At 38.4% G+C, this 24509-nt stretch overlaps 1 protein-coding gene across 3 annotated transcripts; it reads right to left on the bottom strand.

The window, feature by feature from the left end:
• Positions 1 to 1596: 1596 nt before the first annotated feature.
• LOC124266615 (proton-coupled amino acid transporter 4-like) lies at positions 1597 to 24388 on the bottom strand. Of its 3 annotated transcripts, none has more exons than XM_046701409.1 (9): positions 24128 to 24388; positions 16952 to 16975; positions 12220 to 12331; positions 9621 to 10374; positions 7805 to 7899; positions 6766 to 7045; positions 5087 to 5247; positions 3335 to 3440; positions 1597 to 2043 (listed from the first exon to the last, which is right to left on the bottom strand). In XM_046701409.1, exons 1-9 carry the CDS (start codon positions 24145 to 24147, stop codon positions 1862 to 1864), a joined length of 1734 nt encoding a protein of 577 aa, XP_046557365.1. In that variant the 5' UTR covers positions 24148 to 24388; the 3' UTR covers positions 1597 to 1861. The 3 variants fall into 3 exon arrangements, with proteins under 3 accessions (XP_046557365.1, XP_046557366.1, XP_046557367.1); XM_046701410.1 differs by lacking the exon at positions 24128 to 24388 and adding an exon at positions 17634 to 17720; XM_046701411.1 differs by lacking the exon at positions 16952 to 16975 and having other exon boundaries at positions 24128 to 24387.
• Between the last annotated feature and the right edge of the window lie 121 nt (positions 24389 to 24509).

Below are 24509 nucleotides of genomic sequence, written 5' to 3'. Positions count from 1 at the left end.
ATCAGTTCATGTCTTCATGACATACCAATTTACGAAACACTGTACTAAGGACATTGCATTGTATCCTTTCCTGATAATGACTTGAGCAAGTGTTATCATGAAACCAAATACTATATCTGATAGCCCTACACAACTACAGATATTCAAACAGCCATTCAAGGAAGTAAAACACACATTGCTTGAAGGAAACAGCTGATCAGCCTGACCACAAGGAACAAGGAGAACTTTGATCAAAATTAGTACAAATTAAATATCATGCAAGTTTTGCATTGATTTAAATATCACCAGTTGTATTGATATGTGAGGTATTCATATAATTTTGCCTTTCTGTGATGGTTCGACTACCTTTGTAGTCTCAACTACAACAAGTGTCCTGTTAGAAGAGACAAGCTTCTGCTGGATCTCAGGACGTTGCTGACTTCTCGGTGTAATCACGTTCCAGACTCCCACGTCAGAATCTCTCTCACTTCAATAATATCATAATAGCACTTGTGTATGGTGTGGGCCAGAGAGTTTTACATAATATTTACAACAGTTTTACAAAAATAACATTTGTTACACTTTAACTTTGTAAAATATAACTCCTTGGCCAGTATACGAGACAATAATCAGGGTTGATATAAAACAAGAAAACAGCATTATCACCATCCTCCGCCACAGGGCTCATTTGAATTATGTTTGTGTATATCCTAATGAAAAGTATGGAAGTAAATGACCAGTTACATCATGGTATAAAAGTTCAGTTCTCCAACTTAAATAGTTTTTGAGAAAATTTGATCCCATTGAGATCCCACTTTGTCAGGGATTTGAAGACACTAACTTGAGAGAAAAACTTGTAAAATACACATACAGTTTAGGAAGTTCATCCAGAGTTGAAGCACATTCAATACATGACATTTCTTCATCACAAGCTGTTAGTAGTAAGTGTTGAAGGAAACATTCTAATATATAATAATGTACCATTTATGTCTGAAGATAAACTCATAAAATTACATATTGTTGGAATTGTAGGTTTGAAACATTGGTGTATATCTTCATTTAGAACTTAGGAAAACATAAATACAGTAAGATGTGTCTATAACTAACAATAAACTGACAGATGTAACAAACTGTTTTGTTGGTCCTGGCCATTTGCCCTACATTTTAGCTGAAATGCAAATTAGGGTTATAACAAACTAGGGTTGTTGTAAATTAGGGTTAAAACAAAATAGGGTTGTTGTAAATTAGGGTTATAACAAAACAGGGTTGTAAATTAGGGTTATAAACTAAGGTTGTTGCAATTAGGGTTATAACAAAACAGGGTTGTGCAAATTAGGGTTATAACAAAACAGGGTTGTTGCAAATTAGGGTTGTAACAAAACAGGGTTGTTGCAAATTAGGGTTATAACAAACTAAGGTTGTTGCAAAATTAGGGTTATAACAAAACAGGGTTGTTGCAAATTAGGGTTATAACAAATAGGGTTGTTGTAAATTAGGGTTATAACAAAACAGGGTTGTTGCAAATTAGGGTTATAACAAACTAAGGTTGTTGCAAAATTAGGGTTATAACAAATAGGGTTGTAAATTAGGGTTATAACAAATAGGGTTGTAAATTAGGGTTATAACAAAACAGGGTTGTAAATTAGGGTTATAACAAATAGGGTTGTAAAATAGGGTTATAACAAAACAGGGTTGTAACAAACTAAAATCAGTGGTCCCTCTGGCTTCATTATAGGTAAAGTTTACTGTATTTGAAAAAATATGAATAGAAATTATTCAGTATCTGTGAAAGACATAGACTTGAGGACCTCCATAACACAGCAGCTGGTATCAGCTGGCTGGTGGAATACCTGACCTTTCACTGCAAACAAGGCTCCAAGGACTATTTCTTCCCATCAACCAAATTTCTGATGGTTGAGTACAGACTGATAACACTGCACGATATGCCCATGATGATGATGATGATGTTCTTGGCCTTGACGTACCAGGGCATGGTGGGGCCACACAGCTTGATGTAAAACAAGCATGGCAGGATGTAGGCCAGTGCTGAGCTCCCAATTGCACCTGCACACACAAAGCAAACATTTTGGCAAAGCAAAAAGTACACATCGCTTTTTTCCATAAACTCTATGTAAATATTTTTGCATTATTGAATTGATCACTAGTTTGCTAATCCGATTATATTGTTTTCTTCATCAATGCGTAACAACTCAAACTGTTACCATACACCAGCTGGTGATGAAAGGCTGGAATGTGTGAACATTTGCATGATAATAAATTCTTGGCAGGTTGTTGGGTGTACAATGCATGGATTGGGAGGATTCATTTCCCGGCTTGCGTTTCTCATGCACATGTTTAAATGCCATGCACATGAGATATTGAGGGGATCAGTTTATTGGAGGCAGCATTTGGGGAGATTGAGGGAATCAGTATAGGGTAGACAGGGTTTGGGGAGATTGAGGGGATCAGCTTAGGGCAGGCAGGGTTTGGGGAGATTGAGGGGATCAGTTTAGGGTAGGCAGGGTTTGGGAAGATTGAGGGGATCAGTTTAGGGTAGGCAGGGTTTGGGGGGCTTGAGGGGATCAGCTTAGGGTAGGCAGGGTTTGGGGAGATTGAGGGGGTCAGTTTAGGGTAGGCAGGGTTTGGGGAAATTGAGGGGGTCAGTTTAGGGTAGGCGGGTGTGTGTGTGTGTGTGTGTGTGTGTGTGTGTGTTTGAGGGGATCAGCTTAGGGTAGGCAGGGTTTGGGGAGATTGAGGGGATCAGCTTAGGACAGGCAGGGTTTGGGGAAATTGAGTGGATCAGTTTGGGGAAGGCAGGGTTTGGGGAAATTGAGGGATCAGTTAGGGTAGGCAGGGTTTGGGGGTTTGAGGGATCGGGCTTAGGGTAGGCAGCTTTGGGGTGGGGGTGGGATGGGTTGAGGGATCAGCTCAGGGTAGGCAGGGTTTGGGGAAATTGAGGGATCAGCTCAGGGTAGGCAGGCTTTGGGGGATTGAGGGGATCAGCTCAGGGTAGGCAGGGTTTGGGGGATTGAGGGGATCAGCTCAGGGTAGGCAGGGTTTGGGGGGATTGAGGGGATCAGCTCAGGGTAGGCAGGGTTTGGGGGATTGAGGGGATCAGCTCAGGGTAGGCTGGGTTTAGGGGCTTGAGGGGATCAGCTTAGGGTGGGCAGGGTTTGGGGAGACTGAGGGGATCAGCTTAGGGTAGGCAGCATTTGGGGGGGGGGGTCTGGGGATCAGCTTAGGGTAGGGTTTGGGGAGACAGGGGGGATGAGTCTAATCATGAAATCCTATTGCCATCATTTGCATTGGGGCCATTACAATTAGGGATGGTGGTTATCGTGTGTAGTGCACTCACCAGTAAAAGCACCAATATATGCGAATTTGTCTCGGAAGAGGACAGCCAGGCCAGCAGCTGTAAGCACTATAAACATCCGCATCACATTCCGCTTCAGGGTGGACACCTGTACAGAACACCCGTCATTATCATGATTATTACTGCTGTCTTAGTGATGAGCATCTAAACAAACCATTCACATCAAGAAACTGAATACTGACTGACTGACTGACTGAGTATGGTTTTACGCCGCTTTTAGCAATATTCCAGCAATATCACGGCGGGGGACACCAGAAATGGGCTTAACACATTGTGCCCATGTGGGGAATAGAACCCGGGTCTTCGGCGTGACGAGCCAACGCGTTAACCAATAGGCTACCCCACCGCCCCAGAAACTGAATACACTACGTGGGATTGATTGAAGTAAAAGCCTGGACTCTTATTCTCGAAACGTTCGTAGCCGTAAGAATTCTTAACTTTGATTGTAGCCAATGTGCTTAGAATGGGCTTAAGAAGTTCGTAGGGCTACGAACGTTTCGAGAATAGCTAGCCTGGTCCCTACATAGTCCTTTTTAGTAATCCATTTTGTGGCTTGTTTCAAACATTGGGGGGGTGCGGTTGGGTAGCCTAGTGGTTAAAGCGTTCGCTCCTCACGCCGAAGGCCCGGGTTCAATTCCCCAATTGGGTACAATTTGTGAAGCCCATTTCTGGTGTCCCCCGCCGTGATCTGCTGGAATATTGCTAAAAACGGCGTAAAACCATACTCAGTCAGTCAGTCAAACATTGGATAACAAACTAGGGTGAGAGAGTTTAGTTCTATGCCACTTTTAGCAATAGTCAGAAATGGGCTTCACACATTGTACCCATGTGAGGAATCGAACCTGGATCTTCGGCATGACGAACGAACGCTTTAACCACTAGGCTACCCTACTGCCCCTGGATAACTCAAAGTATATACATACATCCCTTCAGTTCTGACACGACAGTGTTGGACTGTATTAAATTTGTCAACATGATTTCCTGAGTCTTTTTAAACAAATGTTCTTTCATAGTACACAGTCAGGGTTCACTATCAGTTTCACTTATTTAACGTTTACGAACATCCATTTGTTTCTATGAATGCTTCAGTCACTCATACTTAAAGTATTTGGAAGCCTCTATACAGGTGGCTAATGGATTAGTTCACCTGATTTAACCACCTATGAAGGATTTGATGGAGACAGTGTGGAATGTGATAAACAGACATGACTAGTATGATTTTGTTTGAGGTATTGCACTGCATTTGGCAATCTTCCAGCAAAATTAATGTGAACCAAAAATTTCAGGTCCAAACCAGACAATCCATTGATAGCCATTAAAAGCATGAATGTACGGAACAAGGATACAGTGAAATGCATCATCCAAATCTAGGAAGCCAATCCCATTAGTCTTCTCTTACAACAAGAATGGGTTTGAAACAGTGGAGACCAATTATCACCAACATCTTCACAGGTGGGATTCAGATGAAGTTGGCATTAGTGCACTTGGACCAATACTGACCTTGGTTAGCCTTCTATGATTGTTACAAATCTCAGAAAACCTCTGTTCTACTTAAATACAAAACTGGGTTTTTTAAAATAAAAACTCCTGCCAATTTGTATCAAGTGGTCACTGGGCATATGATACAAGAAAAGATAATTTTTGGTGATAAGAATGTCTTTAGGAACATAAAACCCCAAACCCTGAGGTAAGCAAAACAAACAGGCATGTCCTCTAGAGAACCCAAATACTTGCCTCTCTGGAGATGACGGTCGCTACTGGGACGGGGGATGTGCTGGATGAGCTCGAGGGTAGCAGTGCATCCTGGTCAGTGTACTCACTACCGCCATAACCCTCGCTGCCATAATCATCAGCATTTTTAGGAGGTGTCACTTTTTTGGGCCCACAACATTTCCCTGCAAAGAACAATAGATGTACGTCACCTTACACATAACATGTTTCTGTGGTCACACAGCTTCACTGCATGGTTCCGTGGCAATGCACCCTTACTCCATGTTTCTGTGGCAACACAGCTTCACTGCATGTTTCTGTGTAGAAGTACTACACAGTGACATGTCTTTTATGTCACCTTTACTGCATGTTTCTGATGAGAAGCATTACACAATGCCCTGTGTCTAATGCTACCATCAGTACATGTTATGCTGAGATACCTGACACAGCAATCTGGGAGTATAAGAGGCCACACTTCCTATTACAAATGGACAAGCAGTACTAAGGGGTTGCCACTGCATGTGAGGTTGAAGACTGATTTATGCTGACTCTGCATTTTGAAGTTATTTACATCAATGTGACAATTTTAATGTGTTTTAAAATTAACCATAATCAAGATAAGACTTTTGTATCACAGGATCAATGGCAGCTAACTTATACCGTCATGAACACCGGCACACTGCTACCAGGCAACAGATAATGGCCATACGTTCACTTATTAGACTCACCTCCGTCAAAACGATTTAAAAGTGGATTTCTTGTGTCAGCAATGGGGTACAGTTAATCAAATACAGTATTAAGACACCAAAAAAAAGAAAACCGCTTCAAATATTTATTACACTTTGAAAATATTCGCTTATGCAAACTTTCAATTAAGATAATTGTCAACTATAAGGAAAAAAAGGGTCTAATATCTTGGATAAACTTTAATGGCTGAATGACACAGCACTGTATAAATAATCCATCTATCATATATGTTTTACAGTCCAACTTTGATACATAATACAGTAATACAGTGTATTTGTAGAGCGCCAGACTCCCTGCCGTAGTGCCAGACTCCATGCCCTAGCGCATGCTCAAAGCGCTACAAATTTGTTACTATCTGATTATTATTACCCCGGATAGCCCCAGCTGCCTGTGAGACGCTAGAAGGTTATAGTCACATGATTTATCCCACCGGGTACCCACTTATGCTGGGTGAAGAGAGGCAATTTTGAACAAACTCACTTGCCTAAGGTGAGACCACATGTGTCACATGTGTTTCGTTGTGGGGGAGTACTGATGTTCTAGAAATTCTCAAGAGTCAACCTGCCAAACACGGTCACCTATCCAAGGATTCTATGCCCTCGATGTTGCTTAACGTCAACTAATGTGTGACCTGAGTGAGCTCTATGCACAGGACCATGCGCCACCACTAAATTTTCATAATTGAAAGTCAGCAGCATAAGTAGTAATTTTGAGCTATCACTGCAAAAGTTTACAAGTACAATGTCTCTTAAACGTTGGAAACATGGCAAACTTGACTCGGACGTTGTGTTGTAGCTTCCAACAGTTGACCTGTGGATTTCAGTTTACATATTCTTCAAATGTGATGTTTTGTCACAGATGTCATCATTGATCACACATAGATACTACAGCCTGAGATATGCATTCATTTTTGGGATGTGTGTTCTACAACTGATTCTATGTCTACCTCCACATACCATCAGCGAATGTGTAGATTTCTGCCAGCTCTATCACAGGGTATATCTGGAGAGGGAACGTGAGTATGACCCCGATACACAGGCAGATGTTGACGGCTATTCCTACCCAGCTGGTGGAAGGGATGTTGGTGTTGATCATCTGGTTTGTTGACTCCCCAAACTTCAGATAGCCCAAAATACCAAATGCCAACAGAACAAAAGACAGGCAGCCAACTGCACCATGCAGGAATGCGCCAAAGTTGTGCCTGTTGCCCTCCATGCTGGATTCAATGGGAATAATCTGGAACAGGTAGACTTAGTGAAGGTACAGAAGCTCACCTTTCTTGGATACTTATCACTTGATGAGCATGTCTGACTGTCTTGACGACAGCATATTTGTTACAATACCGTGATTAGAGTTTTTCTAGCAGTACGCATAAGGTGTGATTGCTAACAATTATAGGAAATTTGATGTTCTAAAACATCCACAACAGTTTGTAAGGTAAATTGCAAAGAAAATTAAAAATGCATCACAAACCATTTCCTCTCCAGTACTTTTGGTGTGATTAATCCCATCCGGGATTGCAACCTACAGTCCCTGAGAGAGGCACCTTTTATAATGCATTTGGATGTTCAGTTGATTATGACATCATATAAAACACATGGATGATTAATCAATCATGACACCATATAGCACACATGGATGTTCAATCAATCATGACCCTCCTTAGTCCTTATGGATGATTAATCAATCATGACCCTCCTTTGTCCTTATGGATGATTAATCAATCATGACCCTCCTTTGTCCTTATGGATGATTAATCAATCATGACACCATATAGCATACATGGATGTCTAATCAATCATGACACTCCTTTGTCCTTATGGATGTTTAATCAATCATTACCCCCCAAAACATATGGATGTGTAATCAATCATGACACCATATAGAATGACTGGAAGCTCTGTCAATCCCAACACCATATAGTGAATATTGATTTCTAATCATAACACTCCTTACTCCATGTGGACGTCCATAATAACACCCCACAGTACATACCGTGCCGATTCCTTCAAAGGCGCTGGTGACAAGTCCAAAGAATATGGGCAACTCGGCCCAGTTGTAGAGCCTGAATGAGGAACTAACGCTGAAATCTGAAACAGAAACCTATAGATATTTCTTTGTATATCAGTTGTACTAATCAGTCTACCATCAACAGTCTACATTACTGGTATTATGAAATAGCAGATGAAACAATAAAAGCCACAGCTCTCATCACATATATGGGCCTTCATGCTGTTAATTCAGTAAATTCTGTCTAAGTAACCTAGTGAATTATTGACCTGTATAAAGAAATCAGATATGCCTGTCTGAAAGTACCACCTGCCCATGCTGGGGTTTTAGAAGCCTCTGTATCGACTATCTAATCAAGAAAGTACATCTGCTGGGCCTCCTAACGTGTCCTCAGATCGCAAGCAGAGACAGATGAGATTTAAAAACCTGATAGTAATTAAACTGATGTCGTGAAGACTTCAGGAATGTAGGAGGTGGATGCTTAACTTTTGAACAAGTTGAATATGTTTAACATGGTATGATGCATTTCTACATGTTCTTATACGGTGAAAACATTCATCTGTATCATGTGTTAAATTATGGGACATAAATTGAATGTTATTACAAAGTTAAAGCGATATATTAATGTTAATGAGCTAAAAGACAATATGCAATTACAGCTATTCCACCTCATCTTCACATGAACAAGCAGATGAATGTAGATGGCCACAGCTGCCACATCATAATCAGTTCTGTTAACATTCAACAACATGACAACTCTCACATTGTCATTTCATTTCTGCAATATTTACACCATACTACGTATAAAAACATGAGCAGGAGCTCGGCAGAACACAGACAAGTTCATTATGAAGCAGTCGATAGTACAGCTCACTGATGCAGTGAAGATGACTTGTGTTCTATGCTGTGTTCTTGATATGCTAATACAAAATGTGTAACAGTAGAGGCTTGTTTTTTTAACTGTCAAATGTATCGGTTGTAATAGTGTGACTATTTATCCATACATACCGATGCATCGATCCATGGGCCGCCGATACAGTAAATCGATACAAAGTTTTACATTGTTGTATATCCCGATACGATACTTCAAATGGGCCACATAAATCGATGCTTTACTTTGAATATTGCCGAAATGCGATATCTGTCAGGAAAGACTTACCATATGCTTACTTTTGTTTAATGATTAAAGTATATGCATACTTATGTTCCCTTCATAAGTTTCTTTGAAATTCTTGCATCAGGAACTGTGTCAAACATAGTGCTCGCATTTTATTAACATTCACAAAGTCTGTGTATAAACTTAATTATCTCATTTCCGACTGAACACTGAAAAACGCTGGCGGAATTTGACAAAATACTTTAAAATAGTTTTGTTTTTATCTAGAGGTGTTTTATAGTTGGTGTTAGAATTAAAGATTTTAGTATCGTGATACATATCATATCGACACCCTTGTATCAGGATTTGTATCGTATCGCAGCTTAAGTACACAATACTTTGGCAATATATTGTCGTGACTAAAATTTTAGTATCGTGATGTATTGTATCGCAGATTGTATGCCAATACCTGAGCACTAATAGGTAGCATGTGTCTGCATTGAAAACATTTTATCGTTATCTCCTAAATTACACAGAGTCAATTATCAAATAAGACGAAAAACATAAAAACACTTCATGCCACCAAGCATCAATCTATTGTAAGCTCTTGTGAAGGCAAATAAACATGCTAACTAAAAATTCAAAAGGCACTTGATCGTATAATTTAAGACAAAGTTTTATGTCAATCTCCACAATCAAACTCACCTGCAACCAGGTAAATCATTACAGCAATGGCTCCAAGTAAAATTGAGATGTTTGCCCATACACTGATTGCGCCAAGATGACGTACATTTCTCACGTAGGAAAATCCAATGAAAACTGGTAAAGGCAACAAAACCAATAGCATGAGCGATGGAGCTGTGGAGGTGAGTATGGATGTTGAGATGGTAGTGATGTTGGTGACATTCAAGCCTGTTGTGTTCTTATCCAGTTCCACGAAATCCAACACTGAGTGGGAATCTGCTCCTGGATCAGCCTCGTAAACATGTCTCCCTGAGCTTGCTAGAGAGTTGTTTCTCCCTGACTGTGCGTCTTGTGTAGATGGAAAGTTGTAATTGTGGTTAAAAGTTTGTCTGTTTCCCCCACATACGTACGTGCTGTTTATCAAATTGCACATATGAAATGGAAATATGGCTCGAATGGTATTGCCAACAAATATGAAATAAGCTACACAAAATCCAAACTGTGTAATAAATAAACAAAAGTTTACATAGTACAGACCACATTTTCCATAAATTATTTTCCCTACATCTCCATATGATAGATTCCTAAGCAACTTTTCTCGTATTTCAACACTTAAGGCATTTTCGATGACGATGTCCCCAGCGTTCGTGATTCCGGGCTCTCCTTGCAACTGTGTGTCCACTACGACGTCGATCGCCTTATACTTGCACTTGACGATCATGTGACAACAGTGGTCAGTGACTATGGCAATCAGAACCAGGCACACCACCCCTGGCTGTGGACGACAGAAACATGGAATTTGGAGTTGAACAATATACTTACATAGTTACCATGGTTACACTTACTACAACTTTCAAAAATGAGAAAAAACATGTTGTGAACTTTGAGTGAACATGCACCTTAGTTGTGGACATACACCTGTGTGGTGAGTGAGTTTAGTTTTACGCCACTTCTAGCAATATTCCAGCAATATCATAGTGGATGACACCAGAAATGGGCTTCAAACATTGTACCCATGTGGGAATTAAACCAGGGTCTTCGGCCTTATGAGCAAATGCTTTAACCACTAGGCTACCCTACCGCCCCACCTGCGTGGTGAACATACACCTGTGTGGTGGACATGCACCTGTGTGGTGGACATGCACCTGTGTGGTGGACATGCACCTGTGTGGTGGACATACACCTGTGTGGTGGACAGGCACCTGTGTGGTTGGTTGGTGCAGTCTAAATTTAAAAGCATGATGCACTAAGTGGAGTGGGTGTAATTCTAAATGAACAGGCTACACATATCATGTACTTGGTCAGAATTGTTTACAGATATCTTAAAATAAATCCCGCTGTATATATGTAAATTCTTCAGCTTCCCAAAAATTGTGACAAACCATGTACAACTTGTTGCACAGAAACAACTCAACAAACGTTGCATGTCAGCATGGTCAGCATTGTGGAGTGAATACGGTCAAGAACCCACTGAGAATTGTCAGCACAATCAGATACATTACCAACAGTACCTTACAGATGGAGATATTTGAAAATATCAATAAATAAGCATCAATTCAATATAACAATAATTCATGATTTTATCCTGTATTCAATTGCAAGCTATCAGCAATTAAATTACTGACATTAGAAAAACATTTGTTTACATTTTGTAAACCTAGTATGATTTATCATATACTCAATTCCTTTTGTGAGATCACAACTTTTACTCCAGATATCTATATATCATCTGTGGTTGAGATATCTCAAATTCATCACAAGATATCAAACTAATTCAAGTCAAATATAAACAATATCAGTAATTTCGCTATGAGTATGAAAACAGCTTGCAATAATTTCTCCCAATGCACATATTTACACCTAGAATATGTGCTATACAGATTGCCACCTTTCGCTGTACCCATGCCAAGAGTATGTTATAACATTCGGTCATCCTAATGAGGTGAATATGATCATGCCTTACAGTAGTGCTGTAGGGTAAATGTTCCAAGGACACTTTTAAGTCTGATACTAGATAATACAGAGCAAAAGTAAACAACGGCAGTCTGAAAACAAGCCTTTCAGCTTTATGTTCCCACTGAAGCATGTGGTACAGCAAGTTAATCTGACGTGCAGTCAGTTGTAAACTGCAGTTGTTATTAGGTGCAGTGGGAATTTTAAGGGCGCGATAACATGTGAGAAGCCATGTCTGATGTTTTCAATCATTGAAAATACCTTGGTAAATATCATCAGTATGCAATATAGATGCCTCTTCTAAAACCTTATCAGCCCCAAAGGCAGGAGTCTGCGTTCTGCTGTCTGGCCTGAATGTTGGCCCCAAATCATCATCCCAACATCACTAGTCACATTCAACATGTCTATATCATATTTCTGCAATGTGCAGTTTGTCGATACACTGTTTAAATGTTAATGTACAATTTCTGCCCTGTGCAATTTGTCGATGCACTGTTGAATGTTTCTATGTACTATTTCAGCCCTGTGCAGTTTGTCGATACACTGGCCAAAATATCTACATTATTATATTTGACCATGTACTATTTGGGCCTCTGTGCATCATGTTTCAACACACGTTTTCATGCACATTTGTCTGACTCTACATTTACATACAAAATCTACTCACCACAAGGCCACTCTGGTGGAAGGCGAAGGCAATGGACAGATAGTTGGAGCCAATGAAAGCCTTCAGCATGTTGGCAAAGTCTGCGATGTGAACGTACCATTTTGGATTTCTCCTGAAAAAGAAACAGGGATTCACCACATAAATATTTATCAGCACAATTAGTTATGACCTGCATTTCAAATGATCCATATTTAGCTAAAATTTCACTAACTTCATCCGTAAGGGTTAGAATATAGGTGTTAGCAACCCATTCTGTCTGTCTGTCTGTAAGAACTGTCTTTATGCATCATTTGCTCAGCATCATGTAAAAATAATCAGGAATAAAATGTATTGTGTAATCAAACATTTCATAGATTAAATGTTAGTTTCGGACATGCCCCAAGTCTCTCTTGACAAATAGGGGTGGTGGGGTAGCCTAGTGGTTAAAGCGTTCGCTCGAAGGCCCAGGTTCAATTTCCCACATGGGTACAATGTGTGAAGCCCACTTCTGGTGTCCCCCCTTCCCCCCATGCTTGAATATTGCTAAAAGTGGTGTAAAACCGCTTCACTCACTCACTCTTGACAAATACATGTAATTAGTTTTGACTAGGACAGCTTTGTTCGTTGTGTCTGTACCCGTGATTCGGCTCTTGTGATGGCTGTTTGTGTTCATTAAGTGTATACATTTTTTGTTGTTTTATAATAATGAAATGTGTTTCAAATATCATTTATTATAGCAATCTGATACATGCAAATGATATAAAGGCATATTTTATTGGAGTATCAGCATTACTGGTAATGAAAGTGGAAATACAAATGTCATTGAGAAAGTAGACATACATATGTATATAGGATATGATGAGCAAACATGTTACATCATGGAAATATTCAAATACACCAAGTAAACAGCATGCCGAAACTTCATGAGGTCACAGACATAATTTGAGTTGTCATAATTTGTTTATCTGTCATCATCACGATCATCATCATAGCTTACAATATGAACATCAAAACAGTAGACCGCCGCCGTGGTGTAGTGGTTAGAGCGTCCCCCTGGAGAGCGGAAGGTCGCGGGTTCGAGACGTCAAAATATAGTACTTGTTGGTCCCTGCCTGGCGCTCGGCATTATACTTTGTATTACAAAGGGGTACACGCAGCAGTTGGAACAGTGAAACAAATGCATGTGCGGTCCGTGATGAACGTTAACTTAGAATACCGTAGAAACCAACCCTTCTTGTCCTCGGGGTTTCATTTAATGTGCATACCCCCTTGTAATACAAACCAATAATAGCGATTTGAAACTATGATCATTTGTTAAACAACTTTTATCCTAAGTTGAATAAAATTCTGAGATATTAATGTTCAATTGGCAACGTAAAGTTCTGAGAATTCGCAATCTTAATTTCACATTATTTGATCTACTTTTTTGTTTAAAATGAAATTTATCGGTACGTTTTCACTGCAAACAGACTATAGTCATCTATGCCCCAGTAACATGAATGAACTGAATGCTCCTACTAGTGGTACAATGGTAGGTTACTTCCTCAATAACAAATCTCCTCACATGACTCTCAGCTGATGTACAATGAGTATTGTTAGTAAAGCAATAGAATTAAACCTGAGTTTACTAAATAAGCACCACTAGATGAACTGGTTAGTGACAAGTTGACCTTTCTCCCTGATTGTCACTGTGTGACTCAGTGCCTGGCTTACGTCAGCTGCATACTATAACCCTATCATTATATTGTCTGTATTTCAGTTGAGGGTGGGTGACAGACTGCACAACCACAACTGGGCTGGTATGCTAATAAAAACTGTTAGGAATGTAATGCATTTTAAAATCCATTCTAAAATGTTATCTATTACAGTAGAATTATTTATTCACAGAAAAACAACCAAATTTAAGAGTAAGACCAATAACACAGGTATAAAAAAACCCAAAGGACTAAAGAAATTAAATAATAATGATGCATTATATAAATTAAGTAAAGCACCCGATAATGAAAGGAACATTCTGTATATAAATATGTTTTGTATAACAGCGTTAGGGATGTCAAAAATAAAGACGTGAATCATTGCATCAGATCTCTTATTTAGTTATTGAAACTGCAAAATATTGTGTGTATTTATCATGTGATGAATTGTAAACTGTTTAGTTTTGCATAATGTATAAACTTACAGGGTCTCTGTTAACATCAGTAAGTCTTAGTTTCTTCAGTTTGAGAATTCATAACACCAATATTTACAAGTCATTTTACTCAGTAACAAGATTAAAGGGCATTAAACAGCATGATCTGCAGTTTTGTTGCAATTTGATAGTGGTCTGTGAACAGTCAAGTCTGGACCAGTCAATCCAGTGACTGACATCATGAACATCAATCTATGCAATTGAGATATGATGTCATGTGTCAACCAAGTCAGCAAACCAGACCGCTCTAGTTGCCTCTGACAACAAGCATGGGTTGCTGAAGACCAGTTCTACCCCGGATCTTCAAGGGGTGGTCAGTAGTGTTGGGAATCATTTCAAAGTTTATGCACATAAAAGTACTCTATGGTAATACTTTGAATATATCATTGTACTTGTTTACCAGACTAACATCTAGTCTCTGAAATGAACATTATATAAAAAAAAAAAAACCCAAACAGTTCTTAAATTATAACACTAAAATATAGTGAAAAGGAGACCAGAGACTATTAATTTTCAGACATGAAACTCTGGTAATCTACACTTGACATACATTCTAGACTTGCATAGTCTTTCTTGGCTATATTTGTTTCAGGGTCTGGATGACCGACTACCTGTTTACATGCCGTCCCCAGATAAGCAGTGGGAGCCACACACCACAGAGAGGTTACACAAGCTCACAGGACACATTAGGCTAATAGACACATGTCACCAGATTAGCAAACACTGCACACTCTGCAACCAGCTATACATACCTAGAAATATGGTGTAACACAAAATGACTTGACATACACAATTTGTTTTTCCAGTCTTTGTAAAATACTGATACCCGTCTGCATGCAGGTCTGGGAACACATCCTTCATATAGGAGGTTGTGTCAATGAAATGTTCCAATCTGGCTATAGGTTCTTCATTGATGTTATTATAGAGCAAATTATTCACACCTCATTGCTGTACCTACCCGTGAAGGTCCGGGTTAGAACACTGATCTCAGGTAACCCATGCTTGTTGTAAGAGGTGACTAACAGAATCGGGTGGTCAGGCTTGCTGACTAGGTTGACACATGTCATCGGTTCCCAATTGCGCAGATCGATGCTTGTGCTGTTGATCACTGGATTGTCTGGTCCAGACTCGATTATTTACAGACCGCCATGTAGCTGGAATATTGCTGAGTTTGACGTAAAACTAAACTCACTCAGTCACTTATTGCTGTACCACGAAAATGGATACAATCATGGTCCTTATTGGATATCAAAATCTGAGTTCCATAGCATCTACCCACAAGGAGTTACTACGCCAGGGGACAATGGGGTAGCCTTATGGTTAAAACATTTGCTCTTCATGCCGAACCTGGGCTCGATTCCCCACATGAGTGCAACGTGTGGAATCCCATTTCTCGTGTCCCCAGCCGTGATATTGCAGGAAGATTGCTAAAAGCAATGTAAAACTAAACTCACTCACTACTAATAATATGTTTGTGAACTCTGCTGGTTTTCTTTGGAAGATCAAAATTTTCAATGTGGTCAATGTTTGTCCACTTTAAGCAACTTTCCATGGTACTGTTCTCAGATCCGATGCAGACAGGCATGAAATGCTCTTCCCCCATCAAGCACAGACTACCTACCTACAAAACTGTGAACCCCAAAATAACTAAACTGGAATAATCCTGAAACTAAAGATATATACACAATAGGAGACTCAACTCTTAAATTAACTGAATCACAGACATTGTCAAAAGCCTAGACTAACAACTAGTCTCTGAAATGAAAATATTTTACAGAAAAAAGGCTCATAATAAAAAATCCAAAATATAATGAAAAGGAGCCCTCAGACTGTCTTCATTTTCAGACTGGAAATCTAGACTTGCCACATTTTCTAGACTTGCATGGGCTTTCTTGGATATATTTGCTTCAGGGTCTGAATGACAGACTTTCAGAAACCTTGTGCCTAATGTTTATAATCTGTTAACGTTTATCAACTGAGCAATTAGTCAGTAACAGACATTTGATTTCACTGATAGGAAACAGACACCCACCATCACCACTTGAAACTCTAGTGGTTCAAATATTGATGTAAGTTAACCCCATCTTATTCGGGGGTTAAGGGCGAGAATTATATGTACATTAATAGCAAGGTGATCAATAATGGTATGATAATGAGTGAGTGAGCTTAGTTTTACGCTACACGCAGCAATATTCCAGCTATATGGCGCCGGTCTGTAAATAATCGAATTGATCAAGGTATCAACAGCATGAACATCGATCTACGCAATTGGGATACGAGCACACGTGTTAACCCAGTCAGCAAGCCTAACCACCCGATGCCGTTAGTCGCCTCTTACGACAAGCATGGGTTACTGATGATCAGATCTAACCCGGATCTTTACGGGTCAATGTTAATACTTTGTTATGATAAGTAACAATTACACAAAGCAAATATAATATGGGTTTATCCTAGGAAACAGAAGGCTGCCATTGCAACATGGGAATTATGCATATACAATGGTTTTTAAGCATAGTGAGCATGTTAGGCAGTTTAGAAAAACATTAGTTCTAAAGCATTAATTACCTTTGTGGATGAAGGACCTGAAAACTAAGCATGTAATCACGCTTGTATTCATTGTACCAGTCATACATTTTCAAACTTTCAGAAATGTATCAAAGTTGAAAATATTATGTTGACACATCAGTCAAGACACCATAAATATGACTTTAATGAGTCAAAGCATGACATTTATGACACATGTATCCATCCTCTGTCAACTAAAGTTCATTTCAGATGTCACCTGATTGTGGTTGCTGCAAATAAATGCCATCTACCGGTACTTATCATTTTGCACATTTTCATCTAAATTTGAGTAAACCATATTGAATTAAATTTTGAATGAACTTCAGAAAATAGATTACAAACACAAGTCCAGATATGTAATAACATTATTTTACAACCAGATATATAATAACATTATTTTATAACCAGATACTGCAATAACAGGAATTAATTGCATGGTTCAGTACAACTTTGTTGATATGGTATCTGCAGTGTTATGAGCTCATGGATAATGTGTTGGGGACAAAAACACCAAAACTCATTTATGGCATGTATTATCCCCCCCCCACCCCCCTTTCTCAAAAAGCTGTATCCGCCTCTGAGCCATGTGTTATCTGGGAATAAGACTAGCAGTGGAATTACATATACTAGTTGTCTGCCATCTCGGAATAAGACAAGTAATGGAAAAACATATGCTATTTACCTGTTATCTTTCATCTGATCACCTTTTTAACCAACTGACTTAGACAAATGTCAGGCAATATAGTCAAGCTGTGTAGACAGTCAAATAGTAAATAAATCAATCAATCACAGTGTTCACGAATAGTGTCTGACCCTCTGACAAATCCAGCAGAAGTCTACAACCCACCAGCCCCAGTGTCTGACTGTATATTTCACAATGACTTTGACTTAAGTTGTTATATCTGACATGTGACACTTGTTTGCTGTTTATATATCTTGTGTTTGTTAATAATTTCAGTGCCAGTTATAAGAAATGTTAAATCTGAAATGTATGTTTAATTTTATTCTAAGGGTCCTGTGAATTTTCAATGGGTCAGACAGACATCTGAAACTTGTAAGCCCCAATGTCCTGTTACCTTGAAACACCATTCGTGAACACTGCAATCAACATAAAAACCTAATACATATCACCTGTTCCATGAAACTGATTATCATGAAGCTGGTTTTAAGCTGCAGCAAACAATACTATATATATATATATATGTAAGCAATGAGATGTAGAACCTGACAAACAGGTATATTCAGGGTTAGTGTAAGAAGGTTGTACAAATGCAGTACTGTCAAGTGGTGAGGGATGCTATTTCTATCAAAAGAGAAAAAAAACTGTACTAGTAAAAAAAGCAGTAGACACTGGGCAACAAATGTGCATACTGATTATGCAAATAGCGGGGTAGACTAACAACTAGGCTCTGAAATGAACATATTTTACGGAAAAAAGTTCATAGTAAAAAAAAAAAATATATAATGAAAAGGAGCCCTGAGACTTGGAAATCTAGACTTGCCACATTTTCTAGACTTGTGTGGGCTTTCTTGGATATGTTTGCTTCAGGGTCTGTACGAGAGACTAATAGCGGGGTAACATGCTTGATTATAACTGAAATCTGCTTTTCCAAACATAACACCAAATATATTTCTTATATTGCCTCAATCAAGAATACGTGACAATGTATAAGGAAAATACACTCTGATCAATAATACCTTTTCCCTGTACATTATCGTCAATTGTCTCCATTGTGATTCATAGCATGTAAACACGCTAACTACCGTATATGACCGTCTATAAGCTGAATTTTGAGGACCAAAAAAAAGCAGTCTGTAGAAGGGGGTTGTCTTATCCATGGGTTACGCTTTCGTCAAACTTTTTTCCAGGGGTAAGAAAACAACATCGTATCACTTCGCGTGAACAAACAACAGAAGACGACTTTGTCAGTAGAGACGTCAAATTTGCAATTAAACATCACTAGACAAGATTATTTACCTTTTAAGTTATAAGTTGTTTATGCTGGGCATTGTATTATTTGCAGGGATTAAGATTATCGTGCATATTTGTCTCGTACACAAAACCGGAAATAGCAATCAGCTGTGCACACGTTTCCCGGCGAACAAGTTCAAACATGCACAATAATATAACGGGATCTAATTCTGACGCAGTCATCAGTAAAATATAATACAGAATACCATTATTTAACCCAAAGAAATATATCCTAGCATTGTGTAATTTTAGTTACAGTTTTTGCTCTATAAATTAATTAAGATTACCGTGCGTATTTGTCTCGTACACAAAGCCGGAAATAGCAATCAGCTGTGCACACGTTTCCCGGCGAACAAGTTCAAACATGCACAATAATATAACGGGATGAATTCTGATGCAGTCGTCAGTAAATATAATACAGAATACTATTATTTAACCCAAAGAAATATATCCTAGCATTGTGTAATAGTTTTTATGTAAAATATATATAATCAACACTAAGGTTATACAGACCCTCATGAACGTGGTAAGCACATGGAATGGGGTAAAATACGGAAGCCATTTAAATTCACACATTTTTACCGATGTTACTGTCCAGTGTAAACTAGCAGTCAATGGAAAACGAGGCGGTAATCAGTTCGTGATTGTTGAATGGGGTAAAATAAGCAAGCCAGTTTGTTGCTACAACAAATATGATATTTAGAGAAGCTATATTATGCATTTTCTGTCAACTACACTTCGTTTCGATCCGTGAGTAGACACAATATATATGACAGTGAATTCTTTGAATAATGTGGAACAAAGTTATAATTATTGGTAACTGCCAGTTGTCTGTGGTCTGTGTTTGCCGCGATTAGGACCCCATCGCGGTGGATCGACTTATGCACGAAACATACCATTTTGACACTGATTTTAAGGGTCAAGTTTGGGGGTCGTCTTATCCATGGGGTCATCTTATAGACGGTCATATACGGTATACATGAGGTTTACATGTTATTATAAAACTACCAAAAATTCATGGTTGACCAATTCAGTGTGCTTGCATTGCTTTACAACATCCCTCCTAGGCTACTCAATATCTAGTCCCAGATGTACAAAACAACAACAGTGTTTCTAGAGAAATTTGAAAAATAATAAGTTGTCATTATGTTTTACTGCCTGAAGTACACTGACATCTGACCATGCTGCACGTCTTAACAAATTATAACAAAAAATGAAAACTTGTTTACCTTTTCCTTTCACTGAACATATGTTTGTGAAGCAGTGACTAAAAATATATTCTGGTTATAGCACAATGTTTATTTTAATTATTAATGTATGCAATTAAATGTCCTGAAACAAGGTATCTGGATTACTAATATTCCTGACGTTTTGAAGCTTCTGGCTGTTTAGGTATTATTAGCTGTATAATATATTCTCCTAACACTGACAGCTTTAGGTGTGACTGATTTCCAAATAAAAAACAACCATACTACATAACATTTATGACAGCTGTCTACTGTAATATAATATTGTTCAAACCCTTTTTTGTTGATGCTGGAATGTTTTAGCACATGTGCAACAATTCTAGTAATTGCATTATATCATATTACTTAATTAGTACAAAAATATATTTCCAATCTGTAATATAAAGTCAGTCTCTTAATTAACATTTTCTTCCATCTGTTGTACACGTGCATACTACTTGCCAGGTAGTGTTGCATGAAATTTTAATAAGCAATAATTGGTAAACATGTTAGCAGTAAAATGACACATATGATGAATTGGAATGGATACATTGTCCTATAACAGTGCTAGAAGTAATATTGCTGATGCTAGTGTTGTCATTTTCACAATTTACATTTATATAATTTGGTAACTAAGAAAATATTTAAAGGGGTAGTGTACACGAAAAAATCCTGTTTATTCTTATATGAAACAAAATGGAATTTTTGAATAAATTAATATCAATGCTTGAAAATATATACTCATTTTTCTTACAATGAAAACATAACCCTCAATAAAAGTACTGAAATGTTAAGCATCATGAAGCGTTTGTTTGCCGAGCTAAACAGGCCAGAGTTACCCCCTGTGATTATGACGTAATTGGTGTCACTTGATTTAGACTGGTCTCCTGTCTAACCCCAAAGCAAGAGATATTAATACTGAAATTAATCATGTAAAAAATGTACGTAAAAATACGGAGATGAATTAAAACTGAAAATGTAAGCAGCAGGATAGATTGATTGCATGTATTTTCATTCAAAAACCTCACCGCAATGAAAATACCAAGTATGTATGACATTATTAACAATGATAAGGTACGTATGACATCCCTATTGGCAAGCGACTTTCAGAAATTGGCGTGTTCATCTACACGAGTTCATGGTATATCAGGAAGGAAACTTCAGTTGTGTCAAGTGAGTGAGTGAGTGAGTGAGTTTAGTTGTACGCCGCTTTTAGCAGTATCACGGCTGGGAACACCAGAAATGGCTTCACACATTGTACCCATGTGGGGGCCCGGCATGATGTGCGAACACTTTGACCACTAGGCTACCTCACCGCACCCGTTGTGTCAAGCAACGTATATGCATAAATGCGGCATGTAAGTAGTCCGAAACATTCTGACATTCTGTGTGTTGTTATTTTCTTTTTGTTTTCATTGTGACCAAGGGATATGTCACAAATGAGGCAAAGTATGTGATTTTGCATCAGTCATGGTGTCATGATTATGGAAACTGTAATATATTATGTTGAATCTAGGAAATCATTGGAATACACCTATTTTTATTTCCCTATCTCTTGCTATGATATTCTTCCCATGCATGTTTTTAAACTTATGAGCAAGTGTATGCAACGAGTAAGAGAACAGATCTCACAGCATGATACACAGTGTAAAATCTGAGACTGGCTTTGACATCTGACTTATTTCGCTTGATTTCACTGAGACACTTGGTCTTGGTGACAAAGACTATTTGTCATATTATTTTGAACTGTATGACCATGAGGAATTCAGGGATTTGTGTAAGGAAGCTGGTTTTGAATTATAGTTGTGATGTAATAGGCGAAAGATAACTGACATATGTGTGACATGACTATATCAACAATCTGCAATATAACTGAAAGTTCACTTCGACGTTCGTGTTTGCGTATTTTCCAAAATATTCTCAGCGATTCTCGGTTCAGCGATAATATTTCAGAAAGACCATTGGTGATTCGATCAAACTACGACAAAAATACTGGTGATCACACTGATACATTTTTTTTTAAAATTCAATCGCCCAGTAAAATGCGACATTTAAATTAAAACATACTATACCTTACGCAAAATGCTGTGAATGTTGATTCAGTAATGTGTCAAAACTGGCGAGATTTACAATGAATGTAATTTTCAGTAATGAGCAGATGATATCATAGAAAAGCGAATTTTAAATGCGAATTTCAGAATTCAGAACTGCAAAGTGCATTCATGTTCGTGATGTATTTGATCACAGGGGCTTGTAACGCTAAAAACTGCCATCAAGGTATATTCTGTCACTGACGGGGTCTTAGTACTATATAAAAGGAAAGAGATGTAACTAGGTCAACACACCAAGTTTGTTTCGGGGAAAATTCAACAATGCTCACTGTATTTACCCCATTTAAAGTATGAACACATTTCAAGCCAATAGATTTACCTACAAAATGAGACATACAGCACAAAAATCGAAGCAGTACTTTGGGAGCTAGGGTCTTCGGAAGCTCGAAAATCATGATTTCTTGATTCCGAGCCAAAATCCCCGCTCAGAATTTGTAGCGGTAACTCACCCATTTTCTTGTTTATTTCACAGTATACACATACGACATTCACCAAAACATGTTGAACTGATGGCGCCTGTCAGCACGCTAGTCACCATTCTTTCGGAGACACTTACATCTTCCATCTTACACTTACAAATTCTGAGCGGGGATTTTGGCTCGGAATCGAGAAATCAAATTTTTTCGAGCTTCCGAAGACCCTGGCTCCCAAAGTACTGCCTAGATTTCTGTGCTGTTTGTCTCATTTTGTAGGTAAATCTATTGGCTTGAAATTTGTGCATACTTTAAATGGGATAAATACAGTGAGCATTGTTGGATTCGCCCTGAAACGAACTTGGTCTGTTAACCTCGTTACATCCCTTTCCTTTTATATAGTACTAAGACCCCACCCCGTCAGTTACAGTATATACCTTGATGGCAGTTTTTAGAGTTACAAGCCCCTGTGATTTGGATATGGTTTTCGACTTCAAACTGAAGGTTGAAGAGCAGGGTAACACTTCCAGTACAATGTATACATTTTCAAACCGCAACATCATCACAGTGTGGAACTGACCACATAGCCAGCTGACAGCCAGGCAATAAATGGATTAAAACAGTGGCCTGCAAATCGAGACACAAGAACCAAACCTATATCTGCACCATGTGAACTGGTCTAATAAGGTCTAACAACATCCTTCGTTTGATGCTGTTAGGCAACAATGACGTCATATTGCATGGGACATAAGCCATGGTGTTTTTTTTGGAAATAGAACTCTCGGTAAATGTAATGTAATGTGAATCTAATATCTGTACTGCTTTGGTTATAAAACTACTTGACAAACACGTTTTATGATGAAAAATGAAAAAGTGGAAAACAAACAAGTTCATTTTTGTGTAAACTTGCACTTTAGGATCACTATTACAGATTTGTCATCTATTCTATGTGAAATAAGAGGCATTTAATTCTTTAAATTCAGTATATGGATCAGCCTAACAAGGTACTGTCACTTGTAATATATTTAGATGGCATAAAATGTCAGAAATTTTTAAAATATTTTCTCCATTTTGTACGGGTTTTATGACATTTAGTGCTGGTTATCACACAGAATATGGCAAAAAACGACAGACATTCAAAACTATCAGTTCTCAGTTCTTATTTGTACGTGTCATATGAGAACTGATGGTTTTGTATGTCTGTCAATTTTCGACAAGACCATATCCCTGCATCTTTTTGCAAAACCTTGCTGAATCTGTTTTTAGCTAACAACAAATCATATCGTAACTTTTTCATTCACATGGTGGGAATCTATGTTTGTGTAAATGTGTACATTCCATTAAAGATAAGTTTGTTAAAGGTCATAAATTAGAATCATCAGAAACATAGACATCTAATACCTAACCCTGATAAATAATTTATATTGACATAAAGTTATAACGTTCACACTTACCTGGTTTCAAGTCCTTCCATTTTTGCCTTTGTAATAAGTTACTTTCCAAATTGATTGTGAAATTAACCTTTCGTTCCCTGAGATCGTCGCATAAGGACAGCTTCCCCTACTATCGTAACCTCCCAACCCCAGAAAACACTCACAAGCTACGCGTGCTACATTTGCCACACAATCACAGATAAGTAACTGCATTGGCATATAAGTATTGCTGTGGAGAGCTGGTCAGGACAGCTGTACAGTTAAGCAGGTTCCCGGCTCCATTTGCGCGTGTCAACTTTCCTCATTAATGCGACATGATATGAGAGACGGGACCCAGCTTACTATACACAAACCACATTTACTGTTAAGGGCTCATTCATTGGTTCGTTGCTTCCATATTTAG

This window comes from Haliotis rubra, unplaced genomic scaffold, assembly GCF_003918875.1.
Source record: "Haliotis rubra isolate DU_JTF1 unplaced genomic scaffold, ASM391887v1 Scf1269, whole genome shotgun sequence".
Lineage (NCBI taxonomy): Eukaryota > Metazoa > Mollusca > Gastropoda > Lepetellida > Haliotidae > Haliotis > Haliotis rubra.
Note: the sequence above shows the minus strand (reverse complement) of the source record. Positions and strands in the feature narration are given on the sequence as shown.